This window comes from Xiphophorus maculatus, chromosome 21 (genome assembly GCF_002775205.1).
Source record: "Xiphophorus maculatus strain JP 163 A chromosome 21, X_maculatus-5.0-male, whole genome shotgun sequence".
Lineage (NCBI taxonomy): Eukaryota > Metazoa > Chordata > Actinopteri > Cyprinodontiformes > Poeciliidae > Xiphophorus > Xiphophorus maculatus.
In genome coordinates, this window is record NC_036463.1 from 25,203,924 (window position 1) to 25,223,881 (window position 19,958).

At 38.3% G+C, this 19,958-nt stretch overlaps 1 protein-coding gene across 11 annotated transcripts in view; it reads left to right on the forward strand.

Moving 5' to 3' along the window:
- Nucleotides 1–19,750, forward strand: part of LOC102220191 (NLR family CARD domain-containing protein 3-like) — a 54,101-nt gene extending 34,351 nt beyond the window's left edge. For 8 of the 11 annotated variants that reach the window (XM_023326177.1, XM_023326182.1, XM_023326176.1 and 5 more), the window contains 11 exons: nucleotides 65–181; nucleotides 440–582; nucleotides 771–5,654; nucleotides 5,738–5,884; nucleotides 8,047–8,198; nucleotides 9,739–11,566; nucleotides 14,137–14,313; nucleotides 15,777–15,953; nucleotides 16,585–16,758; nucleotides 18,156–18,326; nucleotides 19,261–19,750. In XM_023326177.1, coding sequence (XP_023181945.1) covers nucleotides 5,757–5,884; nucleotides 8,047–8,198; nucleotides 9,739–11,566; nucleotides 14,137–14,313; nucleotides 15,777–15,953; nucleotides 16,585–16,758; nucleotides 18,156–18,326; nucleotides 19,261–19,270 — 2,817 coding nt within the window. In that variant the 5' untranslated portion in view covers nucleotides 65–181; nucleotides 440–582; nucleotides 771–5,654; nucleotides 5,738–5,756 and the 3' untranslated portion in view covers nucleotides 19,271–19,750. Of the gene's footprint in view, nucleotides 1–64; nucleotides 182–439; nucleotides 590–770; nucleotides 5,655–5,737; nucleotides 5,885–8,046; nucleotides 8,199–9,738; nucleotides 11,567–14,136; nucleotides 14,314–15,776; nucleotides 15,954–16,584; nucleotides 16,759–18,155; nucleotides 18,327–19,260 lie in introns of all 11 variants that reach the window. The other 3 variants (XM_023326178.1, XM_023326185.1, XM_023326187.1) reach the window with 3 other exon arrangements.
- Nucleotides 19,751–19,958: the final 208 nt, after the last annotated feature.

The window sequence follows — 19,958 nt, forward strand, 5'->3', positions numbered from 1 at the left end:
TGTTTTCAGCCTTTAATGTGTGAATCAGTATTGGTGTTCAGTGCATATATGCTTGTGTCTGCAGGAGCTATCTCATTGGTTCAGCTGCAAGTTCAGGTTGGTCCAGCCCTGCTTCTCTGAGTGATGACTCTGGGTATTCAGAAATCCTCTCCTGTCCTGAAAACCATCTTTTAGTGTCTGGGTAAGAGAACTTATTTTAATTGATATCAGGGCTGTAGATTAAAAACTATTTAGAGGTGCCAATGAACATGAAGATAGAAATGATTCCACCTAAACAGTGAGATCGTTTTGATTATGCTTTAACCATGAGTAAAGGTTGGCTCTCTAGTCGGTGACATAGTTTAACTCTGGTAGTCTTCATCCTCCTTATCGCACAAGGCAGGGCTTATCTTGCTGAAGCTGATCACATGTCAACAGATTCATTGTTTTTTTGTCTCAGAATGACTGAAGTCTGGGTGTTGACTGTTTGTGTGGACAACAACAAGGACAGACCAGCATCTCCATTCTGCAGTTGTCTGTCTGAGATCAGTGTTTGGTCCACAGATGAACTTCCTGTCTTCGCTAATGAACCTGGCCATTAAGGTATAATGTAAGAATTTTATCTGCTTCCTGTCTCAGACTGAATAAAATCTAGAAGGGTAAGGTTTATGAGAAGGAAGTATAAAAATTTAAATAGCTAGAAAAAAAGGTTTTAAATATTGTCAGATTGTTTCTTGCTAAATATTTGTAAAATTGTCGAGCTTAATTCTTTTGAATTTTTCTTTTTGTAGTTTCTAGCATCAACTCACCCAGTAAGGATAATAGCAAGCATCACGGGTGGCAAAGACATATGAATGTCTGGTTTTCAAGAAGTCTCCACCACATCACACAAAGATGAACTTCAACATGTATTGCTGACAGCTTCAATGTATCAATGTTCTCCTAGTAAACAGATTTTGCACTTTTTGAAATTCTAAATCCTTTTAAACTGTTGGGATCTAATTGAATTTCTTCAAAGCCTAATTCAGCATTTGAAACATTAAATAATCCTTAAGGAAAGGGAATAACATACATTTGTTCTATCTTTGGCCTTTGGTCAAATGTAATGTTTGTACAATCTGACCGATGTATATATGTAATTACTAAATAATGTACTCACATTTAGTGCTTTTCATAATAGCTGAGTAATTATTGAGCCAACTTTGTGGTTCAACTTTTTAATGATTCACCTAATTTCTACTTGTAAGAAAGAAGTTTGGTGGAAATCTAACATAAGAAAACAAATTACTTTATTTATTCGCCTGATGGACTTTATCTCAATACGCCAGTGAGAATATTACATTCCATCCTTTGTGTTTACAAATACAGTGTATTTTGTCTTCAGCTTGTCTAGTCTCAGAGTAAAGTTAGTATTTCTTTCTGATTGAGAAGAGTGAGAGAAGTTTTAAGATATAGAGAAGGTTGCATTAGAACTTATGTACAATACTTTGTAGTGTATTGCATTACAATGTTTATAAATTCATTCCTTTACTTTTATAACTTAAACTGTTTTCATGTTTGTTGAAAAGATATCTTGAATAAAGTGTGTTTTATATCTGATTTTTTTATTTGTAGATTTCTCTGAATATATCTTTAAAAGTTGGAATGTGATGTGTGTAAGAGTCAAATTTAATTAACAAATTAATCAGCAATAGAATATTGTTACAGTATAAAGGTCTGAGCAGATGCAAAACCCATGGCTGAAATCATAGACTCATTCTGCTTGGAGTGTGTTCTGTCACATGTTTCACTTTGTAGCACAAAAAAAAGTAAGCAGACATGAACAATTTAAGCTTTTTATTTGAGTAATTTATCTGTTTCGGGTAATAGAACGTAATTAAACAAATGTTGGATCCAAGCCACTCTGTCTCTTGGAAAAAAGTTATTACCACCTAAATATCAATAATCGATTGTTCCTTCTTCGGCAGTCAAAGCTGCCATCAAATGTTCCTAGTAACTAGTAATGACTGTTTAACATCAATGTGGAGGAGTTTTTACCCACTATGCTTTGCTGAATTGTTTTTATTCAGCATGAATAGTCTGCTCAATGTCTATCTCTCAGTCAGATTTAAGTCCAGTATTTGGATTTAGTCCAGTATTACACTCCAAAAAGTTGCATTTTTGGGGCCATTTGACCATTCAGCTCCTGCAAAACTCAAATGAGCTTGAGCATAATTTTACTCAACTGAGGCAGTGACGCCTGCAGAGCTTTGGATGTTGACTTCCTGGCGTTCACTACTGTTTTTGAATCTCCTTGGATCGGTGCACTACGCATTGCTTTGTGACATATTTTATGATGATGTTCAGTTGCTTTCCTTCAAAACTGGACAAGTTTGATTTTTTCTTGTGATTATCATGTTCAAGTGGGATATTTTCATCTGTAAGACTACACCATACACACAGTAGAACACAAATGCTTTTATTATTAAAATTGATCCCTTATACTACTAAAGGAAAACTGTCATTATGGACAAAATTCAAGATTTGGAAAGTTACATTTCTGAATACATTTCTAAATGTAAGCAATGGGTAAAAATGCAGGGATTATTTGTACTTTGTTATGCAGATTGAATACAAAATTACTATGATTTGTAGTTATGGAATGTGCATTCTATAACTACAAATCATGGGTTACTTTTTGGTCCTTCGATTTGGAAGAACGCATCTGTGTGTTCACATGCTGTGAGCACACATGTGACTGATATGTGACGTGTGCTCACATTTGCTGCAGTATGACCAAAGAAAATGATTACATTTGCTTTTCAAAACACAAAGAATTTCAAGAAAAGAAAGAGGAAAGTAAAAATACAAAGAAAAACTGACGCACAAACTCTTTACAAAATAATCATCACTGCTCAAAATTCACTGAACCAGCAGCCGATAAAGAGGGAAAATAAGACTCATGTTTTATGGTCATCAGTACTAGAGAAAATATTTCCACTTGGTTCCGGTAATCTGTTGTCCCTGTGTCATCCCTGTTGGCTAGATGATTTCTGTAAATCCCACTGATTCTACTGGTTTTGGAATTTGGGGAATTTCCATGGTTGCCTGGGCTAATAATAATAATGCAATGCCTAATAATTTATTATTATGCCCAGGATGTGTTTTTATAATAAGTAGGCTTTTTAATATCTGATGCTTTGATTAATTACTTTTATTCAGATGCTCATATATAGAAAAATAGTTTTTAAAAGACAAATATTGTCTTAAATGTATTATATAATTATTATTCAGTGTGTAAGCAGATTAGATTTTAGGAAATGGGTATCATTGCATGGCTGCACTTAGTAACTTTATTAGTTTATTATAATGAATCTTAGTTTAATACCAAGTAGTTTTGGTTGAGTAATTAACTGTCTTTCCATTAACTTTTGCATTTTGTGGTGAACAAAAAGCTACATTCTGAAATATTTATCCCAGTTCTAAACATGGTCTGCACCAGATCTTCACCATCACTGGAGAATCTGTGAATCATCAGACTGGGATCTCTGGAAGCTCTGGTCTGAACGTCTTCCAGCCTTCGGTCCTGGACTTCCTCAAGGGAGAGCAGAGGTCAGAGGTCAGTTGACTCCTTCAGGCTGGCAGCAGCATGAAGGTCCATGGATTCACTGAAGCCTCTTATCAACATACATCTGGTCTATGTGGACTACAGGTAGAGAACCCATGAACTAAAGTAAAAGTAAAAAGTGCAGCACAGTAAAAATACTCCTAAAAGTATTTTTCCCCCCAAAGTGTTACTTAAGTAAATGTAACTATTTATTACCCAATTCTGATCTGGACCAAAAGATCAGAGTTGAGTCCATTACTGCTTCACTCCTCCATTAGTGAAGCAGTAATGGAAGAGAAGATCCTCCAGGGGGCGCTCTGGGAGGTCAGTGTTAAGGTAGGTTACAGTCACAATTCCCAGATTCCTGAATCTTTTCCTGACTGCTTTCAGTTCAGAGGATCTTTTAGTTCCTTCCTGCAGAGATTTGAACTTTCCACCATGATTCCTGTCTGACTCCAGCAGAGCAACAGCACAGATGATGCTTTCCAGAACAACTGAACCAGACAGGAAGGGTTGATGGGTGCAGTTAGTTGGTTTGGACAGCAGATGGCGCTGCTGCAGGGGGTGCAGAGAGAGGGCAGCAGCTTGCTGTAGGGACACATAGAAGCAAACATGAATATTTAACATGTCCTGAACTCTTCAGCTTCTGTTTCCCTCAGATTTCCCCTAAAGCAGCTTTAAGGTGAAAAACTGCTGCAGCTGGAGGAATTCAGAAAAACCAACATGATGCTTTGCTTTCTGGCCTCCAGCTCCACAGTAGGGCTGGTAGTTTGGAGGTGGATGTTGACCTGCAGCAGTCACCTCCACACCTGCTGTTTATTACATGAACGTCTCCAACCAACACAGATCCTCAGCTGAGCTGCTGGAGGCTCTGGAACAACTCAGTGGGACATTTGGAGACACTTTGGAGAAGAAGTCTCGTGAAATGAGACTCAACTAAACCACAATATCCACATCCATACAAATCTGACCAAGCCTGTTTTACTAGAACGTTACTGGATCCGGAGCTCTGATTGGGTTCTTTTTTCTGTTTGGTTAGAAATAAAAACATAATTTAAGATCAAGATCTACTTCAGGTAGACAATCATGCATCTAGAAATGAAGTTGAATATCTGAATTTAGAAATACAAGTAGAAATAATAAAGCTGAACTAAACTAAACTAAGCTGAACAGATCTTCTCCCAGTATACCTTCTGATAAATTCCTGGTTTATGGAGAATTAAACTACTTCACACCAAAATATGATGACAGGAAATGAGCTGGAAACTGAGCCCAAACATGAAGAAGTTTAAATATGAGCAAAGTGTTTCACAGCTCATTTCATTGTTGACACAAAGGGAAGAAAACATGACAGTACAGGTACTTAAACTCACTCTGACAGGACAGGAGGCGGAGCCTCAGGTGAATATGGTCTCACCTGAGAACAGGAAGAACAGGTTCAGATTTCATTTAGCAACAACAGAACAGAGAGACAAATCTGGATCGGGGTGAGTTTTAAGTACTTTTTGTTTTCCTCTCACTGAATTTTTTTTTCTGTGGCCTGTGAAGAGAAGCAGCAATTTAGTCTGGTTCTCCATCAGCTTTAAATCTTTATATCTTCACAGAAAACAGTGTTTTTATTTTCTGACAGACGGACACAAACTGACAAGCTGAGAAACAGAAAGTGAAAATATATTGTTTTCTCAGTGAGAATCTTGGACCAACCTGTTTGTCCTGATTTTTTTAACTGAGTTCACAATGAGTGTTCCTTTCAGGCTGACTGAAGCCACAAGATGGAAGATTGTGAGCAGGAACAGGATGACAGAGCAGAACAGTCATAATAATGAAGACAAAAATATTCCAATAAAAAAGAAGTCAATGTTCTGATCCAAACCTCCAGATATGATGATTAAAGATAAGAGCTTAGATCCAAAGTCAGGAGCTGCAGAACCTTCTTTCCTGCAGTTTTTAGTTCTTTAGTCTTTTCTTTGGTTCTTCATCCTGGCTGCTCTGACCCAATGTCTGGATTTCAGGCCTGAAACTGTGAGACTGACTGAACTCTTTCAGCCATCTGAGGGGAAGCCCAATAACAGCAGCTTTAGCCTCTCAGGTGACACAAAATGAAGGTTTAAGTGGATCTGCTGAAATTTTAACCTCAAACTAAAGCACAGCTGGTTCTGGTTTCTCTCTCAGATTGACTGAAGTCCAGAAAATGGAATGTAAGGATCTAAAGAAAGACAGAGCAGAACCTCCAGGATCCATCTGTCCTTCTATGAGGAGTGACTGGTCCAGACAAGAACCTCCAGACTTCAGTAATGAACCTGGACCCTCCAACAAAAAGTAAGAAATAGTTTCTAATTGATTTGTTCACAGAAATGTATCTAATATAAACTGTATGATCTTCAGTAAATAAAATGTAATTGATTTTATCTAAACCTATAGCTAAATAAACATGGAGAATGTTAGTCAGTAAATCAGTAGAGTTTTGATGAAGGTCTAATATGATGAATAAAAACATTGCATCAAAACAACAACAACCAACACTGTGAGGAGCAATGATTCTAATGTTTCTAAGTTCTCTAAAAGAGGGAAGCACAGGGGCATCTATATCAGGAACACTGGGACCAATTAGAAATGGGAACACAAGGACCAATTGATCCCAATAGGCTGATGACCTGGGGCCTCATGCATAAAAGAGAGTGCAGTTTTCACACTAAAACTTGGTGGACGGAAAAATTTAGAAAACTGCAGAGCACAAAAAATCGGATGCAGAAAGCCGTGCACACGCACGTTTCCTTTATAAATCCCAATTTGTGGGAAATAGAGCAGCTGCTGGTCTGTCCTGTCGCCACCCATAAATACGTCTTAATGTAAATTAGTATAAATACCTGGAAGTCTGCCACCACATGAAGCAGTTACCATGGCAACGTCCTTGTTCGAAGCAGCATAAATATTTATAATAATAATAATTATATATAAAAGGTGCTTTGAGGACACATAATGTCACCTCACAAAAATAAAAATGCATTTAAAAAAAAAATCCAAATAAAAAAATTAAAGAATAGAGATTCTTCAAATGCTTGTTAGAACAGTAGCGCTTTCAGCCGGGATTTAAAGACGGACAGCGTGTCAGAGAGTCTTTGAGTGGGGAATGTGGACGTTTATTCTAAATAGTAGATGCTTTATGTCCATAAGGCGCATTCACAAAGCGGGCGACTCAACTGAAGGATGACTGCAGCTGGACCGGTACCGGTACCGCACGGCTCTTTAAGTTTTGCTCAGAGGTCCAGGATGAACAGTCTGAGCAATCTAAACGCTCATAAACCATCATCAACATTTCCCATCAGATCAATATGATCTCTGAACAAACGCTCCCTCTGAATCCTTCCATTGGCGATGTTTTCCATCAGAGCCAAAGGGCTCACATTTACGCGGCTCACCTTTGCGCAGCTACTTATATACTTGTGATTGCATTCACACCTTGATCACCTTAAATAATCAAACCTGTTGATTATTTTTAATCAGCAGGTTTGAGTTAATCTGCTGATCCAACCCTGTTTTCTTCTTTTAGTGAGAATGAAATGACCCCATAGATGCATTTCATTTGCTTCGGCGCACGGACCAATGCGTTACATCCTTATGAGACAAAAACTGAGGAAAAGTACTATTTACATTTGAGCAAGGTTTTCACATCCTTTTATTTTCTTTATTTTGTGTGCATGTTAGCTTATTGTTTGAGGATAAATGCAGTTCAGTTTTATCGTTTAAGTTTTAACAGTAAAATATTAAAATTATGAAAGTCATCGGGTTTGATGCTCTTGGTCTAAATAAAACCGAATGTAGTCAGATTTCAGTGTATTTAGGTGAGTTTTGATGCTTTGTAGTTTGATATTGTCCACAGAAAAAGTTTGCGTGGCAGCCGCACATTTTCATGCCAGCGAAAAAGTGTGTGTATATTTACGCAAACTTTGACGCAAAGTACATTTTTATACCTGCCGACTTGTGCGTAAAATATGGCGCCGCACATTTTTTGTGCGCACGCACGCTTTATGCATGTGGCCCCTGGTCACTTCCACCAAGCATCTGCAACTCAAAATAAAAACATCAACAGATCAAAGCGGCACTAGAGAAGGGTTGTCATCACCTTTTTCTAGTCTTTTGTTTCCTGTTTGGTTCTTGGGTTCTGGTTTTAATGACGACCACATCATCTACTCATACAAGATGAACAATTTTAGTTTTGATATCAGGAACCAGAGGTCTCATTTATAAAGGATTGCATAGCCTCCATACTAAAAGTGCACATATGCCCAAAAGGCAAAAATGGAGTATGCAAAAAAATAATTTAATTAGATTATTAAATAATGTGTATGCACACAAGCACACAACTGACCTTTATTAATCACAGCTGAACCTAAAAGTTTGCAGGATCATCTTCAGCTGCAGTAGGACAGCTTCACCCTGCTTTATTGAACTATTTCTTTGATGAAGAAATGTCTTCACAGTGTTGGTGAAGAGGAGCAGCTGTCCTGCTGTGCTTTGTGTCAGAAAGTTCTGATGGATCCAGTCTCTACCAGTTGTGGACACTGGTTCTGCAGACAGTGCATCAGGTCATCAGCTGGACTGCTGGCAGCCAATCAGAGCAGCTGTTCTCCAGGTGAGACTGAACACCTCCAATCAGAGCTTCCTTCTGTTGATTCTGTTTAAACATTTTAATGTCTTTCAATAGGATTTGGAATTCAAAATTTAAAATTCTTTCTGTGATCAATTATTCAACTAAATCTCTCTAGTTACAGTTGGGCTAATTGGAACATATTACACATTACTGTATATATTTGTACAATATAAGTCATGAACTGAATTTAACTGAACAAATAAGTATGAACTTCCTATTGGATGTCAATAGGATGACATCCAATTGGATGACAGGTGTTATTGAATGAACACTTGTCTTCCAGCTGGCAATAAGTGATATAAAATAGAATAGAATAGAATTCAACTTTATTGTCATTGTACTGTCACAAGTACAAGCAACGAGATGTAGTTTGCATCTATCCAGAAGTGCTCTACGAGATATAATATTTATTTACAGATGTACAAGACTATGTATGTATGGACCATAAGGGGTTATAGCAAAAGATATAGATATTGTGTATAAATATAAATATGGGAGCTGTATGCACAGATTATACAGAATATACAGAATATACAAGAAAGTTAGGGAATGGATTATATATGTATATAATATAATACAAGATAAATAATGGCAGATAAAATTTACAGGTTGTATGTGTGTGTGAAGAAAACAGTCCGTGATGTGTGTGTGTGTGAGGAGGATAGTCCATGTGTTATTTAGCCCCAGCTGGTCCAGTGAGTAGGTACTCATTTCTTAACTTTGTGGAAAGACAATGCGGATGTGCCAAATATTTTAGTCTGTTTTAAGAAGGGTCAAATCATTCACATTCATCAAGCAAAATGAAACTCCTGAAATTGTGTTGATTCCAAGCACAATTGGAGGCTGCAGCTTGAAGGAGGAGCTTGCTCAGTGAGAGCAAGTGTTTTGCATCCAAAATGGCTGCCCCAAAGGTTAAATGATTTTTCAGATAATGCATGAAAGTCAAAGCAATACTCCAGATATTTTTTGATAAGGGAATAACATTTTAACACGATGTAAATCTCAAAAAGGTCAGCTTTATGTAATACTGTCCCTTTAATGGTGACAGCATTACATAAGAGCAATTTTGCATGCACAATTTGAAGAGAACTCAAGGGATTGGGGCTGAGCATTTGTGTATTCATTAGAAAAACCCTAATTAGTGGGGCTAAATGAAGGAAAAAGGCTACAATTTACAAAAGAGCATAAAGATTGGAGTTTAGGGAGACATAAGAAGGTCAAATAAATTGAGTCCGAATTTACCCTCCTTCAGAGTAATGGGCACATCAAGATAAGAAGAGAGGCAGATGACCCATCAAGCTTAGTGTCTACATGCCTGTGAGGGTTAGGGATAGGGTTAGGCCATGTAGTATATAAAAAACATGTACTTGAAACAGTCATGTCATTTACAGTCTAATTGTTCTATAAAAACATTCAACCCAGTCTTTGACTGAGAAATGCCATGTTACAGATTGTTATTTTCCAGCCTAATCACACAATATCCTGTATTTTTTTTTCTTCAATTGTGTGTTCTTCGTTTCAGCAGATGTTGGTCTGCAGGAGGTTCTAGAGGAACATAAGATCAGTCTGAGGTGGAGATATGAATGTGTGACAGACAGAAGTGATGAAACAGGAAGTAGAACCCTCCTCAACAGGATCTACACTGATCTCTACATCACAGAGGAACAGAGTGAAGAGGTTAATACCCAACATGAGGTGAAGCAGCTGGAGAGAGCTTTCAAGATCCAAAAGCTTTATGGCACTCCAATCAGGTGCCATGACATCTTTAAAGCCTTCCCTGATCAACATGGAGCCATCAGAGTGGTTCTGACCAACGGCGTCGCTGGTGTTGGAAAAACCTTCTCAGTTCAGAAGTTCACTCTGGACTGGGCAGAGGGCTTGGAGAACCAATCTGTCAGTGTGGTGGTTCTGCTTTCGTTCAGAGAGCTGAACTTGATCAGAGATGAGCAGCACAGTCTTCTCACGCTGCTCCATGTTTTCCATCCAACCCTCCAGAAGCTCCCAGCAGAGCAACTGGCTGTCTGCAAACTTCTCTTCATCTTTGATGGCCTGGATGAAAGCAGACTTTCACTGGACTTCAACAACAGTCAGCTGGTTTCTGACGTCACACAGAAGTCATCAGTCAATGTTCTGCTGACAAACCTCATCAAGGGGAACCTGCTTCCCTCGGCTCTGATCTGGATAACTTCCAGACCTGCAGCAGCCAATCATATTCCCCCTTCATTTATTTCCAGGGTAACAGAAGTACGAGGCTTCACCGACGCCCAGAAGGAGGAGTACTTCAGGAAGAGGTTCAGTGATGAAGAGCTGTCCAGCAGAATCATCTCCCACATCAAGGCCTCCAGGAGCCTCCACATCATGTGTGGAATCCCAATCTTCTGCTGGATCACTGCTACAGTTCTGGAGAACAGGTTGACCTCAGAGCAGAGAGGAGAGCTACCCAAGACCATAACTGACATGTACTCCCACTTCCTACTGGTCCAGACAAAGACAAAGAGCAATAAGTACCATGGAGTACATGAGAGAAGTCCACAGGAGCTGATGGAAGCTGACAAGGAAGTTCTTCTGAAGCTGGGGAGGCTGGCGTTTGAACATCTGGAGAAAGGAAACATTATGTTCTACCAAGAAGACCTGGAGCAGTGTGGTCTGGATGTCACAGAGGCCTCAGTGTACTCAGGAGTTTGTACAGAGATCTTCAAAAGAGAGAATCTGATCTTCCAGAAACCAGTCTACTGCTTTGTTCACCTGAGCATCCAGGAGTTTCTGGCTGCAGTCTACATGTTCCACTGTTTTACCAATAGGAACACAGAGGTGGTGGAGAAGTTCCTGAGGGAACAAGACACTGACAAGAAAATAGATGCGATGGAGAGAATCCTGCAACAAAATTACTGTGAACCATCTCTGGAGGACTTCATGAAGAGAATTTTGGAAAAATCTCTCAGCAGTAAAAATGGCCACCTGGATCTGTTTGTCCGCTTCCTTCATGGCCTCTCTGTGGAGTCCAACCAGAGACTCTTAGGATGCATGTCAGTTCAGACAGAGAACATCCATAGAGTCATCAAAAATCTGAAGGAGATGAACAGCAATAAAATCTCTCCTGAGAGAAGCATCAACATTTTACACTGTTGGGTGGAAATGAAGGACATCTCAGTTTATGAGGAGATCCAACAGTTTCCGAAATCAGATAATAGATCAGAAAAGAAGCTCTCAGAGATCCAGTGCTCAGCTCTGGCCTACATGCTGCAGATGTCGGAGAATGTTTTGGAAGAGTTGGACCTGAAGAAATACAACACATCAGAGGAGGGATGCCTGAGATTGATTCCAGCCCTGAGGAACTGCAAAAAGGCTCGGTGAGTCTAGATGTTGTCATTGTTTGAATGTTAATTGGGGCCTGCCATGCAAAGCAATGGCAGGAACCTATTACTATTCTCCCAATTCTTTATTTTTCATCCGTAACCGTTAATGCGGCTCATACCGCTGCGTGCACACCTACAAATGAGGTATCAAAACGTGCAGAAAATTCACGCCATTGGAGCTATTACTTTTGGTGGGATTCGGGGTTAACATGGCGACATAATTCGCAAAAAACTACGAAAAAAACCCCATTATAAGTCAATGGGAAAAATCCTAGAAATACCCTATTTTTGAGGATTTTCTGTGTCGTCACGAATTCACGTAGAAATGCCATTCAAATTTCATTTTGTAGATACGTCTGTGATCTCTTCGAAAGTGAAGACGGCTCGTCGATACCAGTTACGGTTTGTCCACAATTTGTCTCCAAGCGACCCAAAGTTTCTCATTTTTCCTAAAATTAGAGTGTCTCTCTGTCTGAGTGCCCCTCTGCTAGAGTGAGAAATGAAGAGATTTTTTGACCCCAAAATAATTTTGAAATCGCCATCACGCCCACAAATATTGCACGATTGGTATCACAATCGGTCCTCACATTGATACGCATTTCTGCTCTGGTAAAATGTTTTCGAAATTTATCTAGACCGTACGGTTTTCTGTCACGGTGCTTCAGAGCAAAGTCATGCGACAGGATTTTCTAGGCTGTCTGAGGCTCTGTCACTAACAGCTCACACCTTGGTGAGACCATTATTTACCATAGCAACGGAACTCAAGAGGCTATTGGCTGCTGATTAGGACTACAAATACGCATCATTGTAGTTCTATCTATAGTGGAATACTCAGTTGAAACAGATCAGGACTGAACTGGCCTTTAGAACTAATTGCTGCTATGGGCTGTATATAACTGATTTAACTCAGTAACTGTTACACATGGGATTAGTTTGGAACTTTAAAACGAAGCATACTGAAAATGTCAAAATAAAAGCCTTGAATATTTTTACATGACGTAATTGCTCTTTTTGCCTTTATTTGACTTTTTCATCCAAAGCACTGTTACACACGGTATTAGTTTGGCCCTTTCAAATGAAGCTTAACAAAAATGTCAAAATAAAAGCCTTGAATATTTTTACATCATGTAATTGCTCTTTTTGGCTTTATTTGACTTTTTCATCCAAAGCACTGTTACACATGGTATTAGTTCGGAACTTTAAAATGAAGCATACTGAAAATTTCAAAATAAAAGCCTTGAATATTTTTAAATCAGATAATTGCTCTGTTGAGCATTACATAACTGATTTAACCCAATGACTGTTATACATTTAATTAGTTTGGCCCTTTGAAATGAAGTTTAACAAAAATTCCAAAATAAAAGCCTATAATATTTTTACATCATGTAATTGCTCTTTTTGGCTTTTTTTTTACTTTTTCATCCAAAGCACTGTTACACATGGTATTAGTTTGGCCCTTTGAAATGAAGCATACTGAAAATTTCAAATTAAAAGCCTTGACAATTTCACATCGGGTATTTGCTCTTTTGGGCATTATGTGATTTTTTTATCAAAAGCACTGATAAACAGTGATTAGTTTGGCGCTTTGAAATGAAGCTTAACAAACATTTCAAAATAAAAGCCTTTAATATTTTTACATCAACTACTTGTGTTTTGAGCATTATATAACTATTTTAACCCAATGACTATTACGCATGGGATTAGTTTGGCCCTTTGAAATGAAGTTTAACAAAACTTCCAAAATAAAAGCCTTGACAACATTTTAAATCATACTGAATGGTGCACGTCCACCTTACTTAACGTTCTTGTGATTCTCCACATGCTATAGATTACGTTGCAGCGTTCTTTAGCCTCGATGCCAATTTGTAGCGTGACAACGCCGGGCCCAGACCGACGGGCACGCCTTGGCAGGCCCCGGCTAAATTTCTTCCGAAATTTTCTAGTTCAACATTATTGTCCTGGTGGGTTTTGGTTTGGACCGTAGCTAGATGAGAACCTATAGGCACTTCTGCCTTGCCTGTGGGCAGTGGTCAGATTGTGGTAGCCTTGCCTCTGTTCCAGGATGGTTACAATGCAGCTTTACACCATCAGCTCATGAATGGGTCAATGACTTAGAATCTTCTAATGAATCATTTTTAGCTAATCTTCATGAAGACTTACTGTGCATCGAGATTGTTCCTGCAGCACTCAGAACTCAGAATAAAGAGACATGGAAGTTTGCTTACAGGCAGTAAATATTGGCTGTTGCTAAAACCTTCTATGTTGGTGAACATAAGGGTTTGGTTGTTTTAACCTGTTGCTCATTTTCTCTGATTCCATCACAATGGATGAATGGAGCTTTTAACAAAACCATGAGTCTGCAGCCAAAGCATAACCTGAACCATAACAGAACCATGACCAGAACCAGAACCATGATCTGAAGGGACTGAAGACTGTCATGCCAAACATAGTAAACATGAACAGATGTTCATTAGATGATGGCATCACAGCTATCATTTTTATCCTGCGTGTATAATATAAATGGTTTGATTTAATTAAACTGACCTATTTTTCTCTAATCACAGACTTGCTGGCTGTAGACTCTCAGAGGTTGAATGTGAAGTTGTGGCCTCAGCTCTAAAGGTGAACCCCTGCCATTTGACTGAGCTGGAAATAAGTGAGATCTTTGGAGTGAGAGACAGTGGAATGAAACATCTGTGTGAGATCCTGGAGAATCCAGTGTGCAAAGTGAAGATTCTGAGGTTCGCCTTTTCTGTTTATTCAATTAAAAACAGTTACTTAAATTTTAATACTTATTTATTTTCATGATTTTATTTTAGTGCAATTTCTTTAAAAACAACCTGCAGTCTAAATTTGTAAAACCTTTTATCTTGTAAATTAAATATTTAATGATTTTAGAATATTTTAGTTTTGCACACATTAAATGGGTAGGACAACAATTGTACATTTTGGAAACCAAGCCACAAGATGTTGCTAGTTTGTTAGTTTATAACAATTAATTTTGTGATTATTATGGGAAAGATTCAGATCATGCAAGATAAAATTAAATTGTTTTAGGTCTGATTTTTTTTTCATGCCTGATTTTTTAGTTTTTTTTTTATTCCCATCTTTACATAAATAATGGACTTTTAATTAATTTTAGTTTAAATTGGTACTGGGACCATATACAGAAATACAAAGTTATGCTTATCTATAAATCACATTACATATTACAAAACCATATTACATCTATATGTACGTATAGATACATGTGTACATATAGAGTCACTGTAACCTATGAAATACAATGAAATTCAGGTCAATTTTGGGTCAATTTGACCCAAAATTGTTTGGGTAAAAAAGGGTAAAAAAAAAGTCCAATTCTATATGTTTCATGAAACTATGAACCATATCTTACCAACACACACACACACACACACCACACGCATACATGCACATGTGCACGCCCACTTTCTCACTATTCTCTTTACTTCACTAGGAAACTGCGAGAAAGCAGCTGTTCATGACACTTTTGACTGGAACCTTTTCCGTTCCCGTGGGCAAACTCCACCCACACTGAGTGGACACTCAGCAGAAGTTTGGGGGGGACATAAATACTCTCTGCATAACTAATTTGTCTTGACTTTAATTATTGGGTCAATTTGGCCCAGAACAGAATATTTGTCTCAAGTTCAATTATAAAGATCACTCCTTGAAAAAAAAATTCAAAATGTAATATAAAAAATCTATAAAAATCTATTTCAATGATAATTATTGTATTTTTTGTTAGCTGGTTTTTACTGACTTACTCATGAGTAAATGAGTAAATTGTCGTCATTGATCCTTTATTTGTGAGAAATAAAAAAGCATCATTGCACAAATATTGATTGAAATTGTTAGTATTGGAGTTAATAATCAGATACAAAAATGTTTTATAATATTTTTGGGTTTCTGACACTATTGCATGATTAAACACTCCACAGGTCAAATTGACCCAGGAACATTATTGCTGTACCTCAGAAACGAACATAACAGGAGGGTTAAGAGACAAATCTCTTATGCACTCACATCCAGTAAATGCAACATAGCCAATTTTAGATCTGTAATCTACTACTGTGATACTGTAAAACCATGATATTTTGTCTTAGGTTATCATTCCATCATGAACATGCATTCAGAACAGCATCCTATTACCTTCAGCTCACATGTTTTGTTCCTTATTCAGATCGTGGAAGAGCAGTTTGTCAGAGATCAGCTGTGCTGCTCTGGCCTCAGCTCTGAAGTCCAACCCGTCCCATCTTACAGAACTGGGTCTGAGTGGGAACAGAGATCTGAAAGATGCTGGAGTGAAGGAGCTCTGTGGTTTTCTACAAACTGCTGAATGCAGACTGCAGATATTGATGTAAGTTGTACTTTAGTGCTAATATTCATGATGTAAATTTTGTGTTGACACTAAATTGTAAACATACGACTGATATTAATTTGATTGACACTTAGTATTTTCATGTTAAGGTCTGTTTTCTTACTCACTGGTTTGCTCCAATTAAAATTTCTATTTTCCTCCCATGATTTAATAAAAAACCAGAAAACATGAATCAAGGAGTTGAATTTCGGTGTGAACTTGTTACTATCCATAACTTCCCAATATCCAATGGAATTAAAGCTGATGGGAAGTGCAGTTTGTCAGAGATCAGCTGTGCTTCTCTGGCGCAGGAATTCCTGTTGGTATTCCTATGCCAGAATTCCTGCAACAGGAATGTTCCTGTTGCAGGAATTCCTGCTCCCATTCCCAGTAATAGTTATCTAATAATGTTGAGCCAACATCGGCAGCAGTGTTGAATGCAGTAAGAATCCCAAAAACCTTCTAAACTTCTGTCCTGGAGAGGACTCAGGTGCTCCTGTTCTCAGGTGCTCCCCAGGTGTTTATTGAAGCAGCAGCATTTTGTCATTAAGAGGTTTTTGAAAAGGTTCTGTTGGACTGTTTAAATCTGTATCCCATTGACTTTAGCTCACTTGTTTTGACTTTGTTTTAGATTGGAGGACTGCAGTTTGTCAGAGATCAGCTGTGCTGCTCTGGCCTCAGCTCTGAAGTCCAACCCCTCCCATCTCAGAGAACTGGATCTTAGCCTTAATGACTGCAACGATGCTGGAGTGAAGGAGCTCTGTGGTTTTCTACTGACTCCTCTCTGTAAATTACACACATTGAGGTAAGATAAGTTTTGGTTTAGTGTTATATATGATGTGAAAGACACTCTGAACTGCAGACATATGGCTGATATTTTACTGATCCACACTGAGGATCTTCACGGTAAATTCTGTTTTCTTCTTGAATGATTGGTTTTGGAAATGTTTTTCTTTTTCATATTTTCTCCCATGCTTTATTAAATATTAACCAGAAAACATGAAACATGAAGTAATTAGTCACATTTAAGTGTAGGGTTGCAGCTATTATCAAAAACTTTCTGGAATTCAATAAATTTAAAGCTGATAATGCAGGAAATGTGGAGGAATAGGAACCGACAAAATGTCACAAGATCAAAGCAATAGAAAGAAAATCACTGAAAAGAAAGTTACATGTCGCCACAGCTTGCTTCAGCTGTGGTTTGTCAGGTTTTTGCATTTCACTGTATCTGGCTTCTTTTGGTGCAGAATTATGACTGTCACATAAATGACAAAAACGTCCATTCTCACTGCAGATGCTTTGAAAGCTACCGGATACATATCTGATTTATGGAAGTGGCACAAAATGAGAAGATTGGAATTGGACCTTTCAGACTGCCCTGAGAAAGTTAGATATCGGTCAGATATGGGGATATGAGAGTTCTGGGCACTGAAATAGCATCTCTAAGTAACACCGACAGATTTGGTTGATATGGACATCAAGGTTCATATCAACCAACAGGAGGTATTGTTAGGATTCAGTGTCCTGGCACATAGACTACAATTTTAGTCCCTGTATGTTTTGATTTTCATACAGAGAATCATTTTCTTGTTTTAGTGACCTGTCATCAAATGGCTTTATTAGAAATAAGAAGCAAAGCTGATGAACTTTAAAACATTAATTTTATATTTCTATGAATATTCACATCTTTCCACTGAAAAGGAAATGTGTTGTATTTTATTTGAATGAATATCTGCCTCAGTTATTTCCTGGATCTATTCACTGATTGGTGGTTTAACAGTTTTGTGTGAGTCTGTAATGAGTTTAGTGACAAAGAGACTCAAATAAGAGACAATACAGCTTTACTTTCTGTGTATTTAGCCTCTTAGTGTCAGTTTTACTTCAAATATTCTCCATGACATCATGTTTTATGAATGTTGAAGAATTAAAATAGTTGAATTAATCAGCATTTTATTATATTTGTTCATATTTTTTCCAAGTTCTTACTTATTTGTTTATTTTCTGTGAAAGTTGACTCATTTGGCTGTAGAAGCTCAATTTGTATTAATGGAGCTGACAGAGTTTAAGAGCTGAAGTCAGCAGGTCTTTATTGAAGCAGCAGCATGTTGGCATTAATATTCATGAGACTCTTTAACTGGTTCTGTTGGACTGGTTAACCTGCATCCTGTTGGCTTCAGCTCACATCTTTTATTCTTTATCCAGGTTGATCAGCTGCAGGTTGTCACAGATCAGCTGTTCTTCTCTGGTCTCAGCTCTGAAGTCCAACAGCCTCCATCTGACTCAACTAAACCTGAGAGGAAACGGCCTGAAGGAGTCAGATGTTCAACAGCTGGAGGATCTTGTAACCAGTCCAGACAACCAACTCAATTATTTGTAAGTAAATGTTTGCAGTGATTCCAGCTGCTGTCAGCATATTGAACTAAACCAGTTCCCATCAAAGCAAAGATCCAGTGTTCCCAGTAAAGCTGCAGCTTCTCAGTGGGAGGAGAATGGTTCAGGCTTCCTGATTGGACACAGAAACAGCATTCAGCCAATCAGAGGAGCAGCAGCTTGCTGTGTTGCTGTGTTTGTGTTGGTGTGAAGATGAGTGTTGTTGCTGTGTTCATGTCTCCAGGAAGTCCAGCTGGACTCCAGCGTCCAGCCGTCCAACATGTCTAGAGACAGTGGTCCTCATCCATCAAACTGTGGCAGCAGCAGATCTGCTTGTTCTCTCAGTTCAACAGGAAACAAGTGATCAGGTTGATGTTGGTCACAGCTCTGAGATCAGTCTGACTGCAGCCTGGAAACCACTGGCTCTGATTTCACAAACCATCATTCATTTAGTCAGCAGCTGCTCTTTCTGCTCAAGTCCACTCCTCACATCTGGACATGTGTCCTCCTGTCCTCAGTCTCATCCAGATGTGTTCAAGGACAGCCTCCATGTTGGTCAGTCAGCTGATGTTCCAGCAGCAGATGAGATGTTGATCAGCAGCAGTTTGTGTCTAAATGCAGCAGCAGCAGCAAATCCATCCTCCAGTGTTGCAGCAGCAGTGAAGCCTTCAGGAATCTCAGCAGTTTGTTTCCACTGTGGACTTGAGTGGAACCTGCAGAGGAAGCAGACTGGATGCTGAAAGTGTGTGTAGGTGTGTGAGCTTGGAGCTCAGTGTGTTCACTGCAACACGTTAAGATGAGAGCTGAAAGGAAGCTGCTCTGAACAGGACTGAAGGCCCTGCTGCTCTTTCTCCTGGATGTGCTGCGTCACTGACTGCTGCTGGAGAGAAGCTGGAAACTCACTGATCTGATCTCTGCATCTTTCTTCTCTCTGCAGGTTTTGGTGATTAACTTTAGAAAGAAGAGAATCGTCTCTGTTTCCTGCTGATCCTCAGAGGTTGAAGCTGCAGCAGTTTGAGTCTAAAGAGACTCTGACTGGATCATGATGACCTTTGACCTGAATGATTTCCATCCTGTTTATTTCCTCCTGTCTGTCATTTTGTATCTAATATTGTTTTCTCTTTGGATCGATGAAGATGAAATTGTAACTCATCTCCATTTAGAGGCTTCATGGAGTTTTGATCTGAACTTGATTCAGTTTTTAAAGTTTATCATTTTTCTCTGGTTCATTTTCATCCTGGAAGCAGAAATATGAAACATATTTCAGTTCAGCCGTTTCCAGGCTGCATGTTTGCTTCATTTGAATTCAGTTTCTGATGTTTGTGCAGCTCTGGTCTTTCTATCTGCTGCTGTAAACGACTCAGTGAGGAAATGATGCAATGAAACTTTTACTGATGATTTTAAATAAATATTTTAATTTCCTGGTATTTTCTGCTGAGCTTTCATTACCCAATCCATGTTTTCATAATCACAATATAAAACTTTGACTTTTTGAATTTTGCACCTGAAATTTACCAAAAGTATAAAAAACTGAAACTATGACTAGTAAAAACTAAACAATATTTAACTAATGATAACTAGTAAACACACTAAAAACAATTTATTACTGTTTGAAACATTATGTTACAGTAATGA